General features: G+C 41.4%; 1 protein-coding gene across 5 annotated transcripts in view; it reads left to right on the top strand.

Annotated features, from left to right (window-relative positions):
• The window catches only part of tfeb (transcription factor EB), a 30,808-nt gene that overhangs the window by 7,928 nt on the left and 4,156 nt on the right, over nt 1-18,724 (top strand). For 2 of the 5 annotated variants that reach the window (XM_069710316.1, XM_069710323.1), the window contains exons 2-8: nt 8,310-8,414; nt 9,366-9,563; nt 12,596-12,694; nt 12,923-13,111; nt 13,844-13,933; nt 17,730-17,847; nt 18,085-18,135. In XM_069710316.1, the coding sequence (XP_069566417.1) occupies nt 8,385-8,414; nt 9,366-9,563; nt 12,596-12,694; nt 12,923-13,111; nt 13,844-13,933; nt 17,730-17,847; nt 18,085-18,135 (775 nt within the window). In that variant the 5' untranslated portion in view covers nt 8,310-8,384. Of the gene's footprint in view, nt 1-2,919; nt 3,025-6,871; nt 7,569-8,309; nt 8,415-9,365; nt 9,564-12,595; nt 12,695-12,922; nt 13,112-13,843; nt 13,934-17,729; nt 17,848-18,084; nt 18,136-18,724 lie in introns of those variants that run through there. The other 3 variants (XM_069710308.1, XM_069710289.1, XM_069710298.1) reach the window with 3 other exon arrangements.

Raw genomic sequence — 18,724 nt, 5'->3', positions numbered from 1 at the left:
AAGAGGAGCCAGTCGCTGAGAAGTAAGCATGACTTCAGATGAAAAGTTGGAAAATTACACTTCTTGATTTTTGTCAATGAACTGTCAAAGTATATTAAAAAAAGCCATATGAAACTAAACATTTGAATAACCTAAACACAGGTGTAACATTTGAGTGTGGCGCTAACTATGGATTCATGATATTTCACTTCTTTGGTTTCTTGCAGGGTAATTCTTGTGTCGTCACCTGCACAATGTCACAACTAATCAGTAATGTCTCCGAGACATTTATATCCACTTGTGTCAGTTGTTTGCTATCTGCTGTAATTAATTGCTGTGTGGTTGGTTGACCACGGCACATTTTTCTAACAGCATCCTGTGTGGGGGTTTTATATACTTCCTACTTCTGTTAAATAATGATCAGGACTTTTAGTACTGCTGTACCTTTTTATTATGAGCAGGCAGCACAGTGTGGAATAACCAACATTGACACAGCTATGTTCAGTCTTATTGCCATCTAAGCAGTTTGCAAGTTTGTGTGTGTATATTTGTGTGTAACAGTGTGTGGGCGTGCCATTTAAAGAAGTAGATGTGCTGATTCACTGCCCTATATGTCAGAAAAACACACACACACACACACACACACACACACACACAGACCTGGTTGACGAAATAAGGAACTGGTCCCAGGTTTGTGTGTTTTTCTGCACACACATGTGTAGTTGTCACTGTATGTAAATGCCATGCACTGCTTTACAAAGGAGGCTGGGCTGAAGGAGGAGTTCCACATGAGAGAGAAAGAGAGCAGAAAACGGATCGAGGACTTTACTGGACACAGCGCTCTCCTTGTTGTCGCTCCAGACTGCGGCATTCAGGCAAATTTAGGGGAAGAGGAGGAGAGCGGGAGGAGGAGAAGAAGGAAGCTGAGCTGGTGGTTAGAGAGAGGGAGGAAGGTGACTAATAGTGACTGTCACTTAGCTGACTGTAAGTTGCCCGTTGGAGGGAGGAGTGGCGTCACAAACAGTGAAGCAGCATACGTGTGGAATAGTTGATCGAGGCAGCAAACAGCGGACGGTCTCTGACAGGTAGCGTGTGCATATCGACACGTGGAGGAGCAGCTTTCATCTGGATAAACTATGTTGTCTTCAGGATAGTTGGGGAGTTGCTGGTAAGAATCTTAACTTCCCACGTAGTGTACGATATGTGCCTGAGTCAGTGTTCATGCCTGGTTTTTGGCTGATGCCATCAGTTTGAACTCTATTCATGCTTATTTCCTGCTCGATCACAAATTAATCTGAAAATGTTTTTAGTTTTTAGATGCAGTGACAGAAGCAGCTTTGGGTAAATTGCTGTTGACAGTAAAGCAATTGTAACATATGGACTATGACCTTTCAGAAACAGAAATAGGATCCGGAGTCATTACTGAAATGTAATGATGGTTATTTGCAGCTAAGTAAAGGCACAAAGTGATGGTAGTGACTGTGTGGCCGTCTGGTGCAGACTCAGTGAAATGCAACCGTTATCCAACGCGAACTTGTGGGTCAAAATGCAATTACTGTAGTGATAAACTGAAGTCACTGTTGAGAGGTCTTTTCTGTTTGTGGTGCTGTCAATAGGTTAAATAGATGCCACTACACCTGCGCTACCAGAGGTCAACTATGATGAGTGTGAATAGCTGCATGTGCATGTGTTGCAGTTATTTCTTCTCTATTTGCCTCGTGTGTTTACCACAGGCTGTTTTTATGAAGCTAACCAGTTTAGTTTGACAGGGAATGGATTTGCTAATTCCAGATAAGACAACATACATTTTTCTTTTAATGTTTTCAGGTAGTGGATGAGAAGCAGTAATCGGCATCAAATCATCATGAGCTAATATTTTTCTCTCAAAGCATTCCTGAGTCTTAGAAATTGTGGTGTGACAGGTAGGTTTTGTTTCCCTGAGTTGCCTGCAGAGGAAGTTGCTTCACTGCTGACAAAACTTGGAGTTGTGAAAACTGATGGAATGAAAAGGGGAAGTGATGCATTGTGGTTATTACTGCTAATGCTGTTTTATTGTGTTTCCTTTGTCTCATTATGTTGTACTTTGATTAGCTGTTGCTGAAAGTGTGCTGATAACCCTTGGTTGTCCTTTTCCTTACGAGTTTCACATTCGTCTCTGCGATCTGTGGAGCAGAGCGAGCTGACGGCAGACGACTGAGCGGACGGATTCACTTTGGGAAGGGTCTCTCTTGGTCACCTATAAATAGCCTGTTTGGAAGGGGGGCAAGCATTGTGATTCACACAGTGTTGATGAGTGATGGTGATTCATTTTAGATGACCTTCTGAAAGTTGGTTACCGAGCAGAAATACTTGATGACAGTACTTTTTGTCGTGTAGACACGGTGGGCACTTTCTGCTTAACAAATGATTCAATCCACCTCATCAGTTTACAGCCTGTTGTCATACATCAGCCCCAACCCCAAACATGCTGCAATAACCTGGACAACTGTCTCGGTATTGTATTAAAGTGCTTGAATTCTCTATTCATTTAAAAAATAGAGATGTTAAGACATCTAGAGACCAGACCTTGTCACCATGATGGCCAAGAATCAGCTGCAAAAAAGATATTTGCTGCAGCAGAAGTGCAAAATCAGTCCCAGAGAAACTCTCATCATCACACATTTACTCCCTGGTCTAACCATGCTCTGTTGCTTCCATTGCATCCGCCGTGTTGTGCACCTGCAGCTTCCTCCTCTTGAACACTTCACTGCCTGATCTGCTGCTTTTTCACAACTACCGAAGATATACATTTTATTTCATAGCAATTCATTCTATCTGTCCATTTTTTTCTATTTTAAATTTCATAACCATTTACCTTTTCTTTTCTTTGTTTTTGTCTGTCTTTTGTTTCTTCCTTCTTTCACCCCTTCATTGCTTTTCTTCATCTCTCTCTGCTCCAAGACTTCCCCTGGCCATCGACTTTCTGCAGCATCCAGGCATGTAGTCGGCAGCATAAGCAGGGCGCAAAACTCTTTGTGAACTTTTTATTTTTTCCTTCTGAAACAGGTAAATACACACGTCAGTCTGTGTGCATTAATGTGTGTGAATTCGCTGCAATAGAAATTAGCCTGCATAACAAGCACAAGCAAACACTCCTGATGTAAATGAGTAAGAAACAGAATTGAGAAGCATTATTTCAGTCTAGTGTGCATAAACGAGACCCTGTGTGTTGAAAGTGTTGTACTTAGTATAGATGTGAGGTGATAACACAAAGGTTTGTATATCTAAAGCAGAAATTATCCCAACGCAATATCAGTTTTGGGTGTTTGAAAATGATCTGTCTGTCTGCATGTCAATGCAGAGGAGTCTAATGTTTTGTGTCACTATAAGGGCTGTGTGTGTGTGTGTGTGTGTGTGTGTGTGTGTGTGTGTGTGTGTGTGTGTGTGTGTGTGTGTGTGTGTGTGTGTGTGTGTGTGTGTGTGTGTGTGTGTGTGTGTGTGTGTGTGTGTGTGTGTGTGTGTGTATACATTTCAAAAGCCAACTCCATCACCGTCACTCCCTGAGTGTGTGTGTGGTTGCGGAGGTGTAGGTATATTGATAATGTCGGGCTGACTCAAAACCTAACCAACACTGTGGGGCTTGAATTATACTCGCACACTTAACCGTTACGTGCATGTCTGACCCCCACCGACCCACAAACACACGTTCAGAAGCACGTGGACGCACACACACACACACACACACACACACACACACTTGCAAATAAACAAAACAAGAAAACGTAGTGTCTCAGGGGAACAGGGTGTTCCTGAAAAGGAGAACAGAGAGCAAGGGGGTTATTTTAGTCATTAGAGCCAGCAGACAGACAGCTCAGTGCAGAAAGGGTGTGTGTTTCTGTGTGTCGACATCTTCTTGTGCTGAGATGGAAAGGCTGGCGCTGTGCGCTGTTTCGCCATTTGTAAACTTTCTGTTATTAACAAGAAGTTGGACTGAGTGTTAATTAGAATCTTTCTCCAAGCTCCAACTTTCAAACATTATTCATGGTCTTGGAAAGGTGAAACAAAGATTTTGTTCTGAGATATTTCTCTCCACTGACGCCACACACTTAACACACATCCCACACTTGTTCCAAATATGTCTGTAGATTGTTTTGAATGCTATTGTGCAATGTTGGCAACAAGTTAGAGGGCATCTGTATGTTTGCATGTAACATGCCACTTATAACTGCTGGCTGTGGAAAAGGCCTTCCTTGGCATTGCCCAGCCACTTCTAAAAATATTCACCCTACAAATTACCACCGTGTCTCTGAGCACAGGTGCTATGCCCCCCCCCCCCCCCCCCATCCCCTCCACCTCCCCTGCATGTGTGAAATTGTGTGTTTGCTTTCAATAATGGGTATTCGTTGCACTTTGCACCGATGGAAGGCTGTCATCGCGCCGCATGTTTAATTTATCACACGTGTTACTTACCTCTGCGCATTGTGTCCTCGTTGTTGGACTGTGCCACATAGCAGTCCCAAACATACATGCATGCGTGTGTGAGACTAATATGTGGCAGAGTCCAGAGCTGGCCTCTGACCTGGGCTTCCTCCGCTCGGCATCCTCCTACTGGCTGTCAGTGTTTGAAGTGAAGGGGCTGTGACATGACAGCGTCGGACACACAATGCCCGCTGTGTGCTTCTACTGCGTCACTAATGCCCCCGGTGGATGTCAGGCAATGGGAAGGCCCGTGTGGGAGAGCATGCTGCCTGGTAGCAGTGTGTCACCATACGATATCAGGAAGGGGTATCCAGTCTGTGTGTGTATGTGAATGTATTCCTGGACATGTTATGTATCATAGCTTAGTCACAGTTGGAGGCCGTATGCACCATACGTCACGTGGGAAAGTTAAAGGCAGTGATTTGTCGACATTAGCAGTTCGGAACATGCTTGTTTCTCCATCACACTGTTGCACTGTTTTGTGTGTTGTTCTTCGAATGATATTCTTGTCACCGTGATGATGTTGTAATATAAATTGGAGAAGTGTTGCAGCTTGCGTCTGTGTGCTTGCTAAGCTAAATTCTTTTAATTCAGGTAATTAAATTGGCCAATAATGTAAACAAACATAAAACATCAGGAATGAATTGCTCTGACCTGTACTATGGAACATAGTATTGCTGACTATGTTCTATTTCATGAAAATATATTTATACGTTACCAGTGGTGGATACTCAACTTTGATACGTTTATGGCACCAATCAAATTGCTTCAGTACGATTTATTATTGAATATGCCTCGTAATTCTGTACCAAATTTCAATACCTTCCATAACTTTTGCTATGTTTACATACTGTAGGAGCGAACCACAGCCTTTACTTGGGCGGGCTGCCAAATCACTTGGTAGCAACTGAGGGAAGTAAATCTGACATTATGACACCTTACGACATATTTTCAAGCAGATTTTGGACCACACACCGGTCTGAGTTGTGTGCGCTGCCCTAACTGGAGGCTTTTCAGTGCACTGGTGACTAGCTAGTGTCTCCTGATGGCATGTGACGCGTTTAGGGCACGTTAGTAAATTGTAGCGTGTTACAATAACTTGCATGTGAAGCATTCAGAGGTCACCTGTCAATTGTAACTACAGAGAACAACCCGTGTTGCACTCTCAGGATTTGTACTTAATGTGAATATAATTTTCTTTTGGTTGAAATAGATTTTATAAAATTGGTATCAACAAAAGTATAGTTTCGGAACTGGTAAAAAAGTTAAGGTATTGATACAAATACTGGTATCAAACACTACCCAGCCCTACATATTACTTCAAAGGGCTTTACAGTCTGTACAACATACGTGTCTGTCCCAGGACCCTTGAATAATAGAGCACGTGTCCCTCTCTGGCTGGCATTCCTACCTTGCCAATTGAGTTTTAAGATGTAATCGCCCTCTATAAATACTCTGTGCAGCATTCCACCACTGCCTGCATGTGTGTGCACACACTAGTTTGCTGTGAAAAGCTTTGAAAAGTTAAGCGCCTTGAAAGAGACAGTTACTGCTGCCGCTACAGGAGCGCTGCAGCTGTTAGTTCTTCCACCAGTGTCAGTATTTGAAAGTGTTCGATTAAAGCAGCGTTTGGTTAGTTTGGAGCTGCTGAAGTGAAGTTTCCTAAAGTTCTGACACGAGTTTGTGTTGGAATGTGTATGTGTATCTCTGCATGGGTGTGTGTTTTTCATACGGGCCATCTAACGGGCACAAAGCGGGCAGTGTGTGCCCCCTCGGGTGCTGAAATGTACACTTCGGACAACAGGCGGCTTCAGTCCTTCTCAATAGGAGCTGCCCTTCTTATTGTACCTCACGCACAATGAGCTTTTCTCTCTCGCTCTGTCTTTCTCTCGGTGTCTTTCTCTCTTTATGACCATATACAGACTTTGTCTCTGATGACTGAGTGGAGAAATCAAATTGTGACTGATGCTGTGCTCTTGTCTCATGCCACCACACATCAGCATTAGTAGAAACCTGGCCCTGGGCTCTTCACACCTTTATGAGTCCAGACAAGCTTAGTCATTCAGGGGATGAACACAAATCATTGCAGAAGGGGAACTGTCAGTTTAGGGACTCCCCACTGCATGTGTGTGTGTGCGTGTGAGAGAATAAAGAGGAGATGCTGGGAAGGGGTGATGGGTGTTCCCTCATCTTTCTTCTCACATGATCACCCAAGAACAACAACACCACATGACTACCACATGACCTTACTGCAATTACAGAGGAAGTCCTCCTCAATTTACTATGATGATGCGGGCAAGACATTTTGACTACAAGAAAGGATATGACAACTTAATGGATGAAATGAAAATAATCTTCACGAACGGATATCTAAATAAGATTGCTCCATCTGTAGGCAATGGGACAAGATTTGGTTGCATGCAGATGACCAGGTGGAAGACATCGGCCGAAATTGCAATTGCACAACCCATTGGCCATTGTCTGACAGTTAAACTTGGTTGCAGTGGTTGTAAACTGTTAATTGAGTGAAAACAAGCTACTTATGAAACCATACGGTCATTCGTCGTTGCTTAACTCCCCTCTTGTGTCTTAAGTTGCTAATTGGCCTGTAAACAATGTAAAGGAAGTCTTGTCCTGGATATTTGCTTGCTCCACCAGATCCTTCAAAGTATTATCAGTTGTCCCCAGAAGCTAATTGTTGTCAGACCGATAGTTGATGGGTTCTGAGATTAAAGTCAAATTGACACAGGTAGTGTAGATGTTTGCTTTGATCCTTTACTTTGTATCTTCTCCTTTCTTAAGATGAACTCCTTTATAGGTGTCCGTCGTTGTGGAATTTGAAATATAGGGTTTTTATTTGTTTTAATTTCAAACAAAAGTTGATATAGAAATGACCATTCAATAATGAAAACAGTTTTGTGATGTAGGATTTTTGGAATGGAAAGATGCTCCAATTCACATTTTCCTGACTGCATAACATGGAGACAAACAATGGATGGCTGCATGGCTTGATGGATAGATTTGAAAGACACAGCTTGTTTTGTTGATTTGTGAAAAAACTTTGCACTCTGATGCAGCTTGTTTTTTGTTTTTTTTCTAGAGGTCCAGACAGATGGACAGACAATGTAGCAGTAGGTGCCTTAATGCATACACATTTGGTAAACAGAATTAGTGTTCTGACAACGTAGTTGTTCGAACAACCTGCAAGAAATTGACCGGGTGCCTTTGATTCAGTCACAACACAGAGTTTATCCGCATAATTCAAATGTATGAAAAGAAAACAAGGCACTGTGGCTGCAGGAACAGTTTGTATTAACTGCCTCAGCCCATCAACATACTCATTTAGAAATATGTTTGTTTTTGCTTCCATTATAGGAGTTATGAGCTGATAATAAACTGGTGTATATCTCATGACATCACTTGGAGGCACCCTGTAATAGTTTGTTTCAGTAGTTAGTTATGTGTTGCAGCTTTCAGAATGTAACAATCAATTATGATCATCTGATAATTGAATGAATAGACATGACCTGAGGTTATTTTGTGTAAGGTATGAATTACTAAACTGCTGTGGACAAACACAGCTCTGTAAACATGTTAAAAAAAAAGTGTTTTAAAAACTCTGCACCCTTCCTTATCTTTTGCCGTGCCTCCATTCTTGCCACTAATATACGCATTAACGATTTGTAATTGCAAATGAAATTATGTGCAATTGTTTGCACTGCTTCAGCTCTTGGTCGATACTCCTTTCCTGATCACTTTATGCAGATCATTTTCCACCATCTTTCTATGATGTCACCTTTAGTTTTCCCTTTTTGTTTTCCCCATCTGTTGCCAGACTCATTCCTCTCTCTCTCTCTCCATCTCCTTCACAGCTTCCTCTACCTCTCGGGCTGGACTGTGGTGCATTAACGTCGGCTCGCCCTCCCCTGCCCCCTCGCCCCCCAGCAATGGCCTCACGCATCGGGCTGCGGATGCAGGTACAACACGCATACCTTCCGCCATTCAATATGAAGTACATGCAAGTTTTACCATTAGCTATGGATCTTGGATTTTTTTTGTCGTGTTGTGCGATCACGTGTAAATTGGGAAGGAAGGCATTCTGATCAATGTCATAACATTTTCTCATTTATCTGAAGGAGAAATTCAGTTTTCCCACTGATTAATCTGGCCTTGCCATTTGGTCCTCGCTATTTTGGAAGCTTTGTCTACTGTCATGGCTTTTACTTTGTGTTCTATCAGACTACGTTATACAGTCTGAGTTCCCTCAAAGTGTTTACTACATGAGTCTGGACAGAGAATGATGTAAACTGCAACTTGACTGGTTAGTGGAGGAGTACAACTATGAGGTTGTAATTCTTGTTCTTCTTACAAGGTGATTTAAAAATGTGCGAGTCACCTGTCACTCTGCAAAAAGCAGAGGGGCAAAGAAAAGACTAAAGTGACATCACACATCTTGACCCCAGGTTATTATTTGAATCCTCAAATTTAATCTGTAAAAGCTCCACGACTGTAACGACCCTGAGAGATTTAAAAAAACAAAACAAAACATGGAAATGTTTTTCCACTTAATTCAAACAAAATCAGAGAGTATATAACAGCCTTATAACAATGACTATAAACCCTGGTACCATTGAATCAGTTGCAAGTCTACCAAAGTTGATGTTATAGGAATGAAGCACAACAAAAGCTACAGTCATTTTAATCAGGCAGCCTCTCCCTTCGACATGCAACGCTCAGCAACCCTCTAAAAACTGGAGCTGGGATGCATTTACATAACAGATATGGTCTGGTCCTTGTACTGTACTATAGATGGGATTAATGAGCATTCCTGTGTGTGTGTGTGTGTGTGTGTGTGTGTGTGTGTGTGTGTGTGTGTGTGTGTGTGTGTGTGTGTGTGTGTGTGTGTGTGTGTGTGTGTGTGTGTCCAGCTGATGCGAGACCAGCTGCAGCAGGAGGAGCAGCGTGAGCGGCAGCAGCAGCAGCAGCAGCAGCAGCAGCAACAGCAGCAGCAGAATGCAGCCCTGCAGTACATGCAGCATTGCATGGCTGTGCCACCTGCACCCACCCCAGCCATCAGCACCCCACAGCATTACCAAAGCATGCAGGTCCCCGTGGAGGTTCTTAAGGTCAGTGGGGCCCCAACCAAGGATTTTCATAATTGATTAATAGGATTTTTTTCAACCGACTACTCAATAAGCATAAAATGAAATGTTTAAACATTATACAAATCACCAGGGTGATGTCTTTATAGTTTTTGCACGTTTACAAATATTTAGTTTATATTGTTTCGAAAAAGTTAGAAAAGCAACAAATCAAATATGTCAAATGATGATTTTCTTTTTTTTATAGAGAACTATAAAAAGCTAACTTATTATTTCAGGTCAGTGCTTAAATGTAAACTGTGCTTTTGATCAGACAGATACATACAGTAATGTCAAGCCTGGAAATGGCTTATTGAATGGGATGTATTTTGTATTTGGGCAGAAAAAAAAAAAATACAGATAGGGATTTGTGGTTTGATCCATTCATCGTGCAGAGAATCTCCACTGCCCCCCCCATCTTTCCATCCTTCCCCCCCATCCTTCCATGAACGCTCCTTTTCAGACTTGGACTACATAGTCTGTGGTAATAAAATAATGAATGTAATAAAATCTCTGTGATGCACTTCCAGTCCAAATGCACTACATAGACAAAGCACAAAACAGATCTCATATTTGGATGTGCCAAAGAAAGAAAAGATGCTGGGTAAATCTAGTTTCAAAAGGACAGGGGGCTGTGGCACTTCCGTTAATCCAATCACATGTTCTCCGAGAAGGAGCGCGGACAGGAGGGCGCGGCGAAGGTGGTCATGACTTTGCTGGGCATTGTGGCCTCTCACACAGCAGCGCTGCCACACAGGGAAAAGAATCAGGGAGAGGTTTGTGAAAAAACCCGGGAGAGAGAGAAAAATGCAGCGGAGCAGCAAGCCGGTAGGGAAACAGAAGGGGAGATAAGAGAGGTTTGACATGTTGTGCGATAGGGCTGACAGGAACGTTGCAGATAGTCTGAGTCAGACAGGGACAGATAAAGCCGAAGTGACATTTTGCCCGATTCCAGAGATGCCTCAGTGTGTCCTTATCTTTGATGCTGTTGTAGGTTTGTGTAATACCCCCATTATGTGTGAGCGGGATGCTTTGTGCTATTTTGAACTGTAAATCTGTACAATGTGTTTGCACGTTTTTCTATGTATTGACAGTGTAGTCTGTGTGGGTGCGTGTATGTGTGGCTCAGTGGAATGGCGTTAGTGAAATCTCACTGTTTGGAGTTGTCAGTGTGTTTGTTGGTGTAGATAAGGTGAGCTGTCTGTCTATCAGGCCCACCGAGCTTGTCATACCTCCTGCCTGATGTTTGTTTGGACATCAACTGTGCTGACAGACCTGGGCCAAAGAGGCCAAAGAATAGCTGTGGCTGTATCGTTGTTCTTCTGGCTCAGGACGTGTGCGTGTGTGTGTGTGTGTGTGTGTGTGTGTGTGTGTGTGTGTGTGTGTGTGTGTGTGTGTGTGTGTGTGTGTGTGTGTGTGTGTGTGTGTGTGTGTGTGTGTGTGTGTGCGCGTGTGTGTGTGCGCGTGTGTGTGTGTTGACTCGAAGTGTCAAAAATTGTTGTAAAAGACATACAAAAGAGCAGGAGGAGGTAGAAACATCTATTTACAGAAACATTTTTGGTTCATCTGATATAATCCCTGCTGTTGGTTATAAAACTGAGGGAGGTCTGGGGGGCTGAGGAGATGAATCTGTCTTGTAGTAATGGGGAGCTCTATTCTGAGCTTTAGTCTTTGATGTGAAGGAATGAGGCCAGCCCACTGCTCCATGTTACTGTAGCCACACCAGAGGATTTTGTGAGGCTTTAATCCTGCAGACATTACTACTGACTTAAGGCTACTATGTCTGAGTACCATAACTGAGATGATGAGGTCTAAAGTGCACTCTTAGTGTGTTTAAATGTTGTTAAACTGTACTGAGCTAATAAGCTTATACAATACACTAATGATAACCCTGTGTGTTAAAGGATGCTAATTAAAATAAGCATCATTTCTATGAAGTTCCTGCTTATTCATGTACTTTTCTGTACATTTTTCCACCATTCCTTAAATGTCATATCTGCGGCATACATACTGATACAATCAGAAAAAAAATCATACTGTTTTTGAGTTTCATTTAATTGAACAGTATGTAATTGCTGCCTCTTGGAGTCTCTTAATCAAAACAATAACAGAAGAAGGAGTTTGACGATGTCGTGAAGTCGCATGGGATCATGGGAGTTATTGTTTAATACAACCTTAAGGGCAACCTAAAAACACGGAAATGTAAAAAATATATAAGTTTGAACATTATCGATAACGCTTGGGAGAATGTCAATATACAACTCAACAACAACAACAAAAAAGTACAGTATAACATAGCTGTGACGAAAGCCTTTCTTTTTGCATTATTACAAATTGAACAAGCTGGTTGTCGATTACGGCATTCAGAAAATCCAAAGTTTTCCATCACCCTGCAGTGGTAGTTCCACCAGAGAGGTTAGGTGGCGCTAACGCAACAGAAGTTTTCGCACTTCAACACACTAGTGTGTGAAGAAGAGAGAGGCGGTGCTGTATGGATTCTCTGGGAAGTGAAGTTCAAAAGCACAGTTGTAATTACTACTTATCGCTACAAAACTGAGATCTTCGAGATAGTTACTTCATACTAAAGCAAGTGCTTCTTTTACAGGGAGCAAAAATCTAGCTTTAAAATTGACTAATTAAAATGTGTTTAATGTATAAAATTTTGTTTTTATTTTGCTGATGAGATTTGCAAAGCTCTTATGTAGTAATATATGCAAATTAAACTGGCTGCTGAATTTTAAATCCAACACAATTTTTGTCAAACATATAAAATGCAAATTCTAAAATATAGAACATTGTGTGGTAATCGTCCTTTTTGTTTCAACAGTTGTCACTCAACTTGAAGAAGATGCACCTTTCAGTCTTATTGTTAATATTTGGCCTACAGATTTTTGGATTTTTAAACACAAACAATTGGTCAAAAAATGATTTAAGATCACAAAAGAAGTGGACCAAAGTACAAATTAGTAATGGAATATGAATTGATCTCATTGTTTTATTGTCTAATCCTAATACAGGTACAGACTCACCTGGAGAACCCTACAGACTACCACATCCGTCAGTCTCGAAGGCAACAAGTGAAAGAATACCTGTCAACCACCTTCGCCACTAAACAGGTATCTGTCTGGATCACCCTTTACTGAATATCTGTGAATGTCTGTCTTTTATTAGATCAACTCCAAATTATATACAGCTTGGCTTTCTGTTTTTTATCTGGCTTGTTTTATAATTCACATTGTATTGAAGTACTTTTATCTTCTGTACATCAGTATTCTGTTATCCATTAACATGATCACCATCTTCTCTCTCTCTCTCTGTGTGTGTGTGTGTGTGTGTGTGTCTAGACGGTCCAGGCAGTAGCGGGACTGATGCCGCCTTCTCCTCCCACAAACATGGGACCCACGGGGGGTTCAGCATCCGCACCCCAACCTCTCCACTCCCCACACATGCGCACCGAGCAGCTCATGTCCGGCAACAGTGCCCCCAACAGCCCCATGGCCATGCTCAACATTGGCTCGAGCCACGAGAACGAGGTTTATAAACATAAACCCATACACATTAATTCCTGCTGGTGTTATAAAGAACAATATTGAACAAATATCCTTAAAATATGACTTAATTGCACTCCTATATAAAATTACGAGGTTTGAATATTACCCCTAAAGTGCCGTTCTCTCCACATTTTATGAAAGCATCATAATAATTTAATTGGTCTTTGTTAGGCTGCAGCAGCATTTGTGAACGCGTGGGTGTTAATGTGTCGTGCATACAGTGGCCGTGTGAATGAATTTGCTGACTAACCTGCACTAACTGAGAGGGACAATCAGTGGAATTTAAATGCTCCGTAATGGCCTTGCACCAGTAATTACATTTTAACAAGTGACAGGGAAACAGCAAAGTGTAAGGGCCTTTGAACCTAGAAGACTTTGACCCACTCTCTTCCTCCAACATGCGATTTGTCTTCTTTCTATCTGAGAGAAAACAATTCAACCAGCCTCCATGAGGCAGGAGACTTTTTAAAAAGTATTTTCTTGAGTGAGACAAACACCTTCAGGAGTTTACTTGGAGACTTGGAGATCTAAATGCCCCTCAGGTTTTCTGCTGCTTTAATGAATGTACAAAGAACTTTTTCTTTTTTAGTTTGTTGTCTGTTAAACATTCAGATGTTGATTTTTTTTTTTTTTTTTTTTTTTTTTTTTGCTGCCCCTGTCTCATTGTTAGATAAAATGGGTCTTTAAATTTGTCTAAACCTTTTGTTTTTCCAGATGGATGAAGTCATTGATGACATCATCAGTATGCAGTCCAATTATGATGATATCCAAGCATACATTGACCCTATACAGATGCCAAACACAGTAAGTAGAGCCAACCCACCAATAATGTTTGATTTCAGCAATCCTCTACTTTCATTGTTTTGTATATTACTTATAAACTTTGCATCCAATTAATTGCTTTTGCAGTGATACATTTTTGTGAGATTATTACCAAAGGTGTTGCAGGAAATCCTTTAATATTTTTTTTTATTATTTTAACTGGGGATTTAAGGATTGATGATATTATAGCCTGTACAGGTCCCAAAGCCTTTGGAGGCAAATTTGTTATTATTATTTTGACTTACATTGATACTATGTTAGCTCATCTTTTCTTTGCAGCTAAAACATTATGCAGTATTCTTTACAAAAACAAATAAGTAAAGTAAGGTATCTAGAAAATCATGTTGCATGAGATGATATTAGTGTCTAATTGAGTAGAATTAAGTTTGGCGCCATTTATCATTTATCTTATTGAAAGGGATTTTTTTAAATGTTTTGATAGATTTTTGATAAAAAAACAACTTTTCTTCTTTGCACTATTTGTGCATTATACTATATTTGCATGTTCTGTGTTGGGCTCATGCACATATGCCTTGAATGCGTCCCTTTTAAAATACCCTTTTTGTGTCGTTTTTGCTGAATATGTAGAATATGTGCTAAAACCTTCATCCACTTCAGGGCCAACTTTGGGCCCAGTCTGCCCTGAATGAGTCACAGGCTTCAATATGCCAAGTCATCAATGCTCAGACTTTGGCCTTTCAGTAGTTCCTATAATCACTTTTCCTGCATCTGCATCGTCTGTCTCTGTCTGTCACTCCTGTCATTTATCATTCATTTTCTCAGTTTTTGTTGCTGTTATTAGTTGGTATAATGGTGTTCGTGCAGCTTTTACTTTTGCCAACCACAACTAGTTTGTGTCTCAAAGCAGCCATCATAATTTTGCTCCAAGTCTTCTTTCTGTTTCTGTATATACCCTCAGTAAGCAACAGGTTATTGCTTTATGTAGCCATATATACAAACACACACTCTCTCTCTCTCACACACACACACACACACACACACACACACACACACACACACACACACACACACACACACACACACACACACACACACACACACACACACACACACACACACACACACACACACAGAAACACACACACACACACACACGCACACACACACACACACACACACACACACACACATGAAACAGTGTGTAATTGATTTAAACACTGAACATTCCTTCCCTAAACCCTGCTGGATAAAGTTAGGGAGGACATGTCAGTCGAGGACTGAACAGCGCTTTGTCTTTGAGGGAACAAACTCAAGAAAATTAACAATTAAACTACCAGCAGTTAGAGTTCAACTTGTTTACAAGACATTTGGAGGGAGGGAGGTGGAGGAGGAGAAGGGGGGAGGACAAGGAGGGAGGAGGGAAAGGGGGATGAGGGCAATTTGTGCAAGGGAAAAACAGGCTGAAAGTCCAGTTAGGGGAAAGTTCACTCTTGTTTGGTGGTGAGCGGAGGTAGGTAGAAGAAAGACAGGAGCGCTGCTGCCGAGGTCATTCTTCCTGGACGGGGGCAGCAGTGCCAGAGAGAGCTGCATGTGCTGCTACTGACCAGGAGAGAAGAAGAAAGCGGCCCGGCCTTGGTAGGGAAGGAGCAGAGGATGAAGGAGATGAATAAGACATATGCCATTGTGGAAGTTATTGAAGGAGAACAGATTCAGCTGGTAAGAGATTATAAGACTTTAATGTGAGCTTCGGTTTGAAGAGTTGTGTCTGTTCTCAGACTGTATATTGGTGATTCGAACCACCGTAAAGACAAAAGCAGCAGCAGCAGCAGCAGCTCTAACTCCTAGCCTCGGGTCCCTGATTATAAGAAGAGCCATAGCAGGGGTGGAGGGGCTTTTCATTTTTATAGCTGTTTTTTGTGATAACATGTGATATGTGTTTCCTGCAGGACTTAGACTTTTCCACATATATGCTCGTTGATCATCATGTTGGTGCAATTGAAGTATAAATATTGGCAGGTTTTATCTGCTGCAGTCTCAGACACATTGTGTTGTTGTCTATCGGATTCATTGCTTCCACAGCTGTGTGCGCGCATGTGTGTGTGTAGAAGAGGCAAACTCACAAAGCCCCCTGTAGCTTTATCTAATACCGCTCTGTGTGTTTGATTGGTTTAGTCACTCTTAAGTGTGTTTGCATGTGTGTGTTTGCATCACACTGATGAATTAGATTAGGCGGCACATAGTGCTCAATCATAGATCGATCAGTGTGAGAGAAGTTGGTACAATTAAGTAACTGTGGAGGAAACTCAAAGCTGAAATCAATATGTTAACAGTGCTGCAGAAATTCCAGCTTTATTCCAAACTGTCAGAGCAGTGAGTTAAACTCACCTGCTAATCCTGATGAGGATTAAAGCAGCAAACTCCATGGAATTCTTGGAATCTCAAAGTTTAGTAAAGAGCTGGGAACGCCACTGAATACCAGGCACAAATGAACAATTTGACTCTAAAGTATGTGTGTGTCTGTGTGCGTTTGGATGGTCACACTGGGCCATACCAAGTACCAGTCACATTTTGTCGTTGAATTGACTTAAATGGACTCTTGTTGGAGTGGAATATAGAGGTGGGTGGTGGAGGATGCTGGAAATTTGAGTTTATCAGAAAGTGTGTGTTTTTGAGTTTTATATGATCAGCACAAAACTTCTAACCATGACAGGATGAGGCATTGTATTGGTTTTTGTTTGAGGATTTGTCACTAACAATGGTTCACAGATTCGTTTTTTGATATTAAACCCAGAAAACAAAATAAATTATTGTAATTAGAAGTTCATGTTCATATGAAGATTTAATCATTATGCATTCTTTAGATCTTTTGATAGAAATTCAACCGTGTATAATTTCACAAGTCGACACAAGTCGAACATGCAGAGGTGTGCGTGTATACTCATGGATGTGAACACAGTAGCTTAGCTGGCAGATTAGGTTATCTTTCCCTTTGAGTTCTTTATCTGTCACGTCTCATTAGCAGCATTGTCTTTGCCCCTTGCTTTAGGAACTATGACAGGGTTGCTTACGAAGTCCATCACAATCACTAAACTACACAATTAAAAGGAAATCACGTCTTTTTTTAGGAATCCACACAAAACTAGATCTCCGTCGTTACGCAACGTCTAAAGTGCAGGAGATTGGAGAGGATTCCACAAGTTTACGTTCAGGAGCTGGAGGAGGCCGAGGAGAGAATCGGGCCATAAAGAGAGATAAGATAGACAGCATGATGGTCAATCATTGCTGGGTGCTTGGCAGGTTGTTCTCAGGTGTGATATTTTTGCATTATCTCCTGCTATCTGCTCTTTACAGCACCTTAAATATGGCCACTGACTTTATAAAGGTCCTTACCAAGGTGTATGAAGCTGTAAATGTTTTTTTTAGGAAATATGGGGGAATAACATACACCGGTTTGACCTGAGTTTAACACACCAGTAGTTTATCTTTTGATTACATTATTACATTTAAAAAGCTCAAATTCCCTCATCTCATTCGATGATTACATTATAAGTAAAGCTTTTTTTTATGTAATGCGACATCACGTTAAATTCAGGACTTTGGTGGAGGTGTATAAAATATTCTGCTTTCCATAACTACAGTGCTACTTATTGGACATTTGAGGTCTTTGGAGGCACGTCTTTCTTTCCTCTCAAATGTCTCATGCGTTCTCAGATGAAACTATTAATCAGAGAAAATGTTCCTGTGTAAATTATTGGTTTTCTAAATGTGTGTATTTGTTGTGTGCATGTGTCGCTGTGTGTGTGTGCCTCCTCTCCAGCTCCCCCTGTCAAGCAGTCACCTGGATGTGTACACAGGTCCTGGGATGAAGGGGCCAGCCATTGCTATGACCAGTAACTCCTGTCCTGCCAACCTGACCATCAAGCGAGAACTGACAGGTGCAAAAAGCAGTTTTGTAAATTTGTAGTTATATTTTGAAAACCAGGAAACTGCACAGACTATTAAGATGTTACTAAGTGATACAGATTTGTTTGAAACTCACCGAACCTAAAATATTTCCTCCCACCTTGTCCTGTAATTTATGTTCTGGCATTCATTGTCACTTCTGACAAACTGCCTCTCTCCAGATGGGGCACTTTCTCAGCCATTAGTTAATCACTTTTTTGTTATTGCAGAAGCCCGTGCGCTGGCCAAGGAGAGACAGAAGAAAGACAACCACAATCTGAGTAAGTCTTTTCCTCTGGATGCTCTTTCTCCAAAATCTCTGCTCCTTTTTTTATGTCCTAATAACAACACTATACAAGCCTTATAAACAACATATTCACGCCGCTGGCACACAGACACCGTAATTTGTCTCGTGCAAAAAACGTTTTATACGACCTTGTGCTGATTTAGCTGACATAGCACAACTAGTGGGTGGATGGTTAACCTGGTCATTTCTGCTGTCCTGGCACTTAGGTGTAATTGCCTGTGACTGTGTGTGTGTGTGTGTGTGTGTGTGTGTGTGTGTGTGTGTGTGTGTGTGTGTGTGTGTGTGTGTGTGTGTGTGTGTGTGTGTGTGTGTGTACGTGTGTGTTTGTCCTTACACGTTTGCCCCTGCTTGTTTATTTCCAATATGTCTGGATTTGTAACTTTGCTATATAGCATGTACTGCAGTGTCAACCCTTGCCAGGTCACTTTGAATGTTTGTTCTGATGCTGTAAACATACTTAACATTTTTATTTTGTAATCCCAAAGACCACAAGTTGTTTTGCACAAGTTGTTTTTTGTTCCTTTTTTCATGCCTTTGATCCATCTGCAATATCTTCATGGCGT

This window comes from Brachyistius frenatus, unplaced genomic scaffold, assembly GCF_029030835.1.
Source record: "Brachyistius frenatus isolate BFR_SWC_R1_liver_20210118 unplaced genomic scaffold, ASM2903083v1 Contig_4, whole genome shotgun sequence".
NCBI lineage: Eukaryota > Metazoa > Chordata > Actinopteri > Embiotocidae > Brachyistius > Brachyistius frenatus.
The sequence above is the reverse complement of the archived record's forward strand: the minus strand, read 5'-3'. Positions and strand labels throughout refer to the sequence as shown.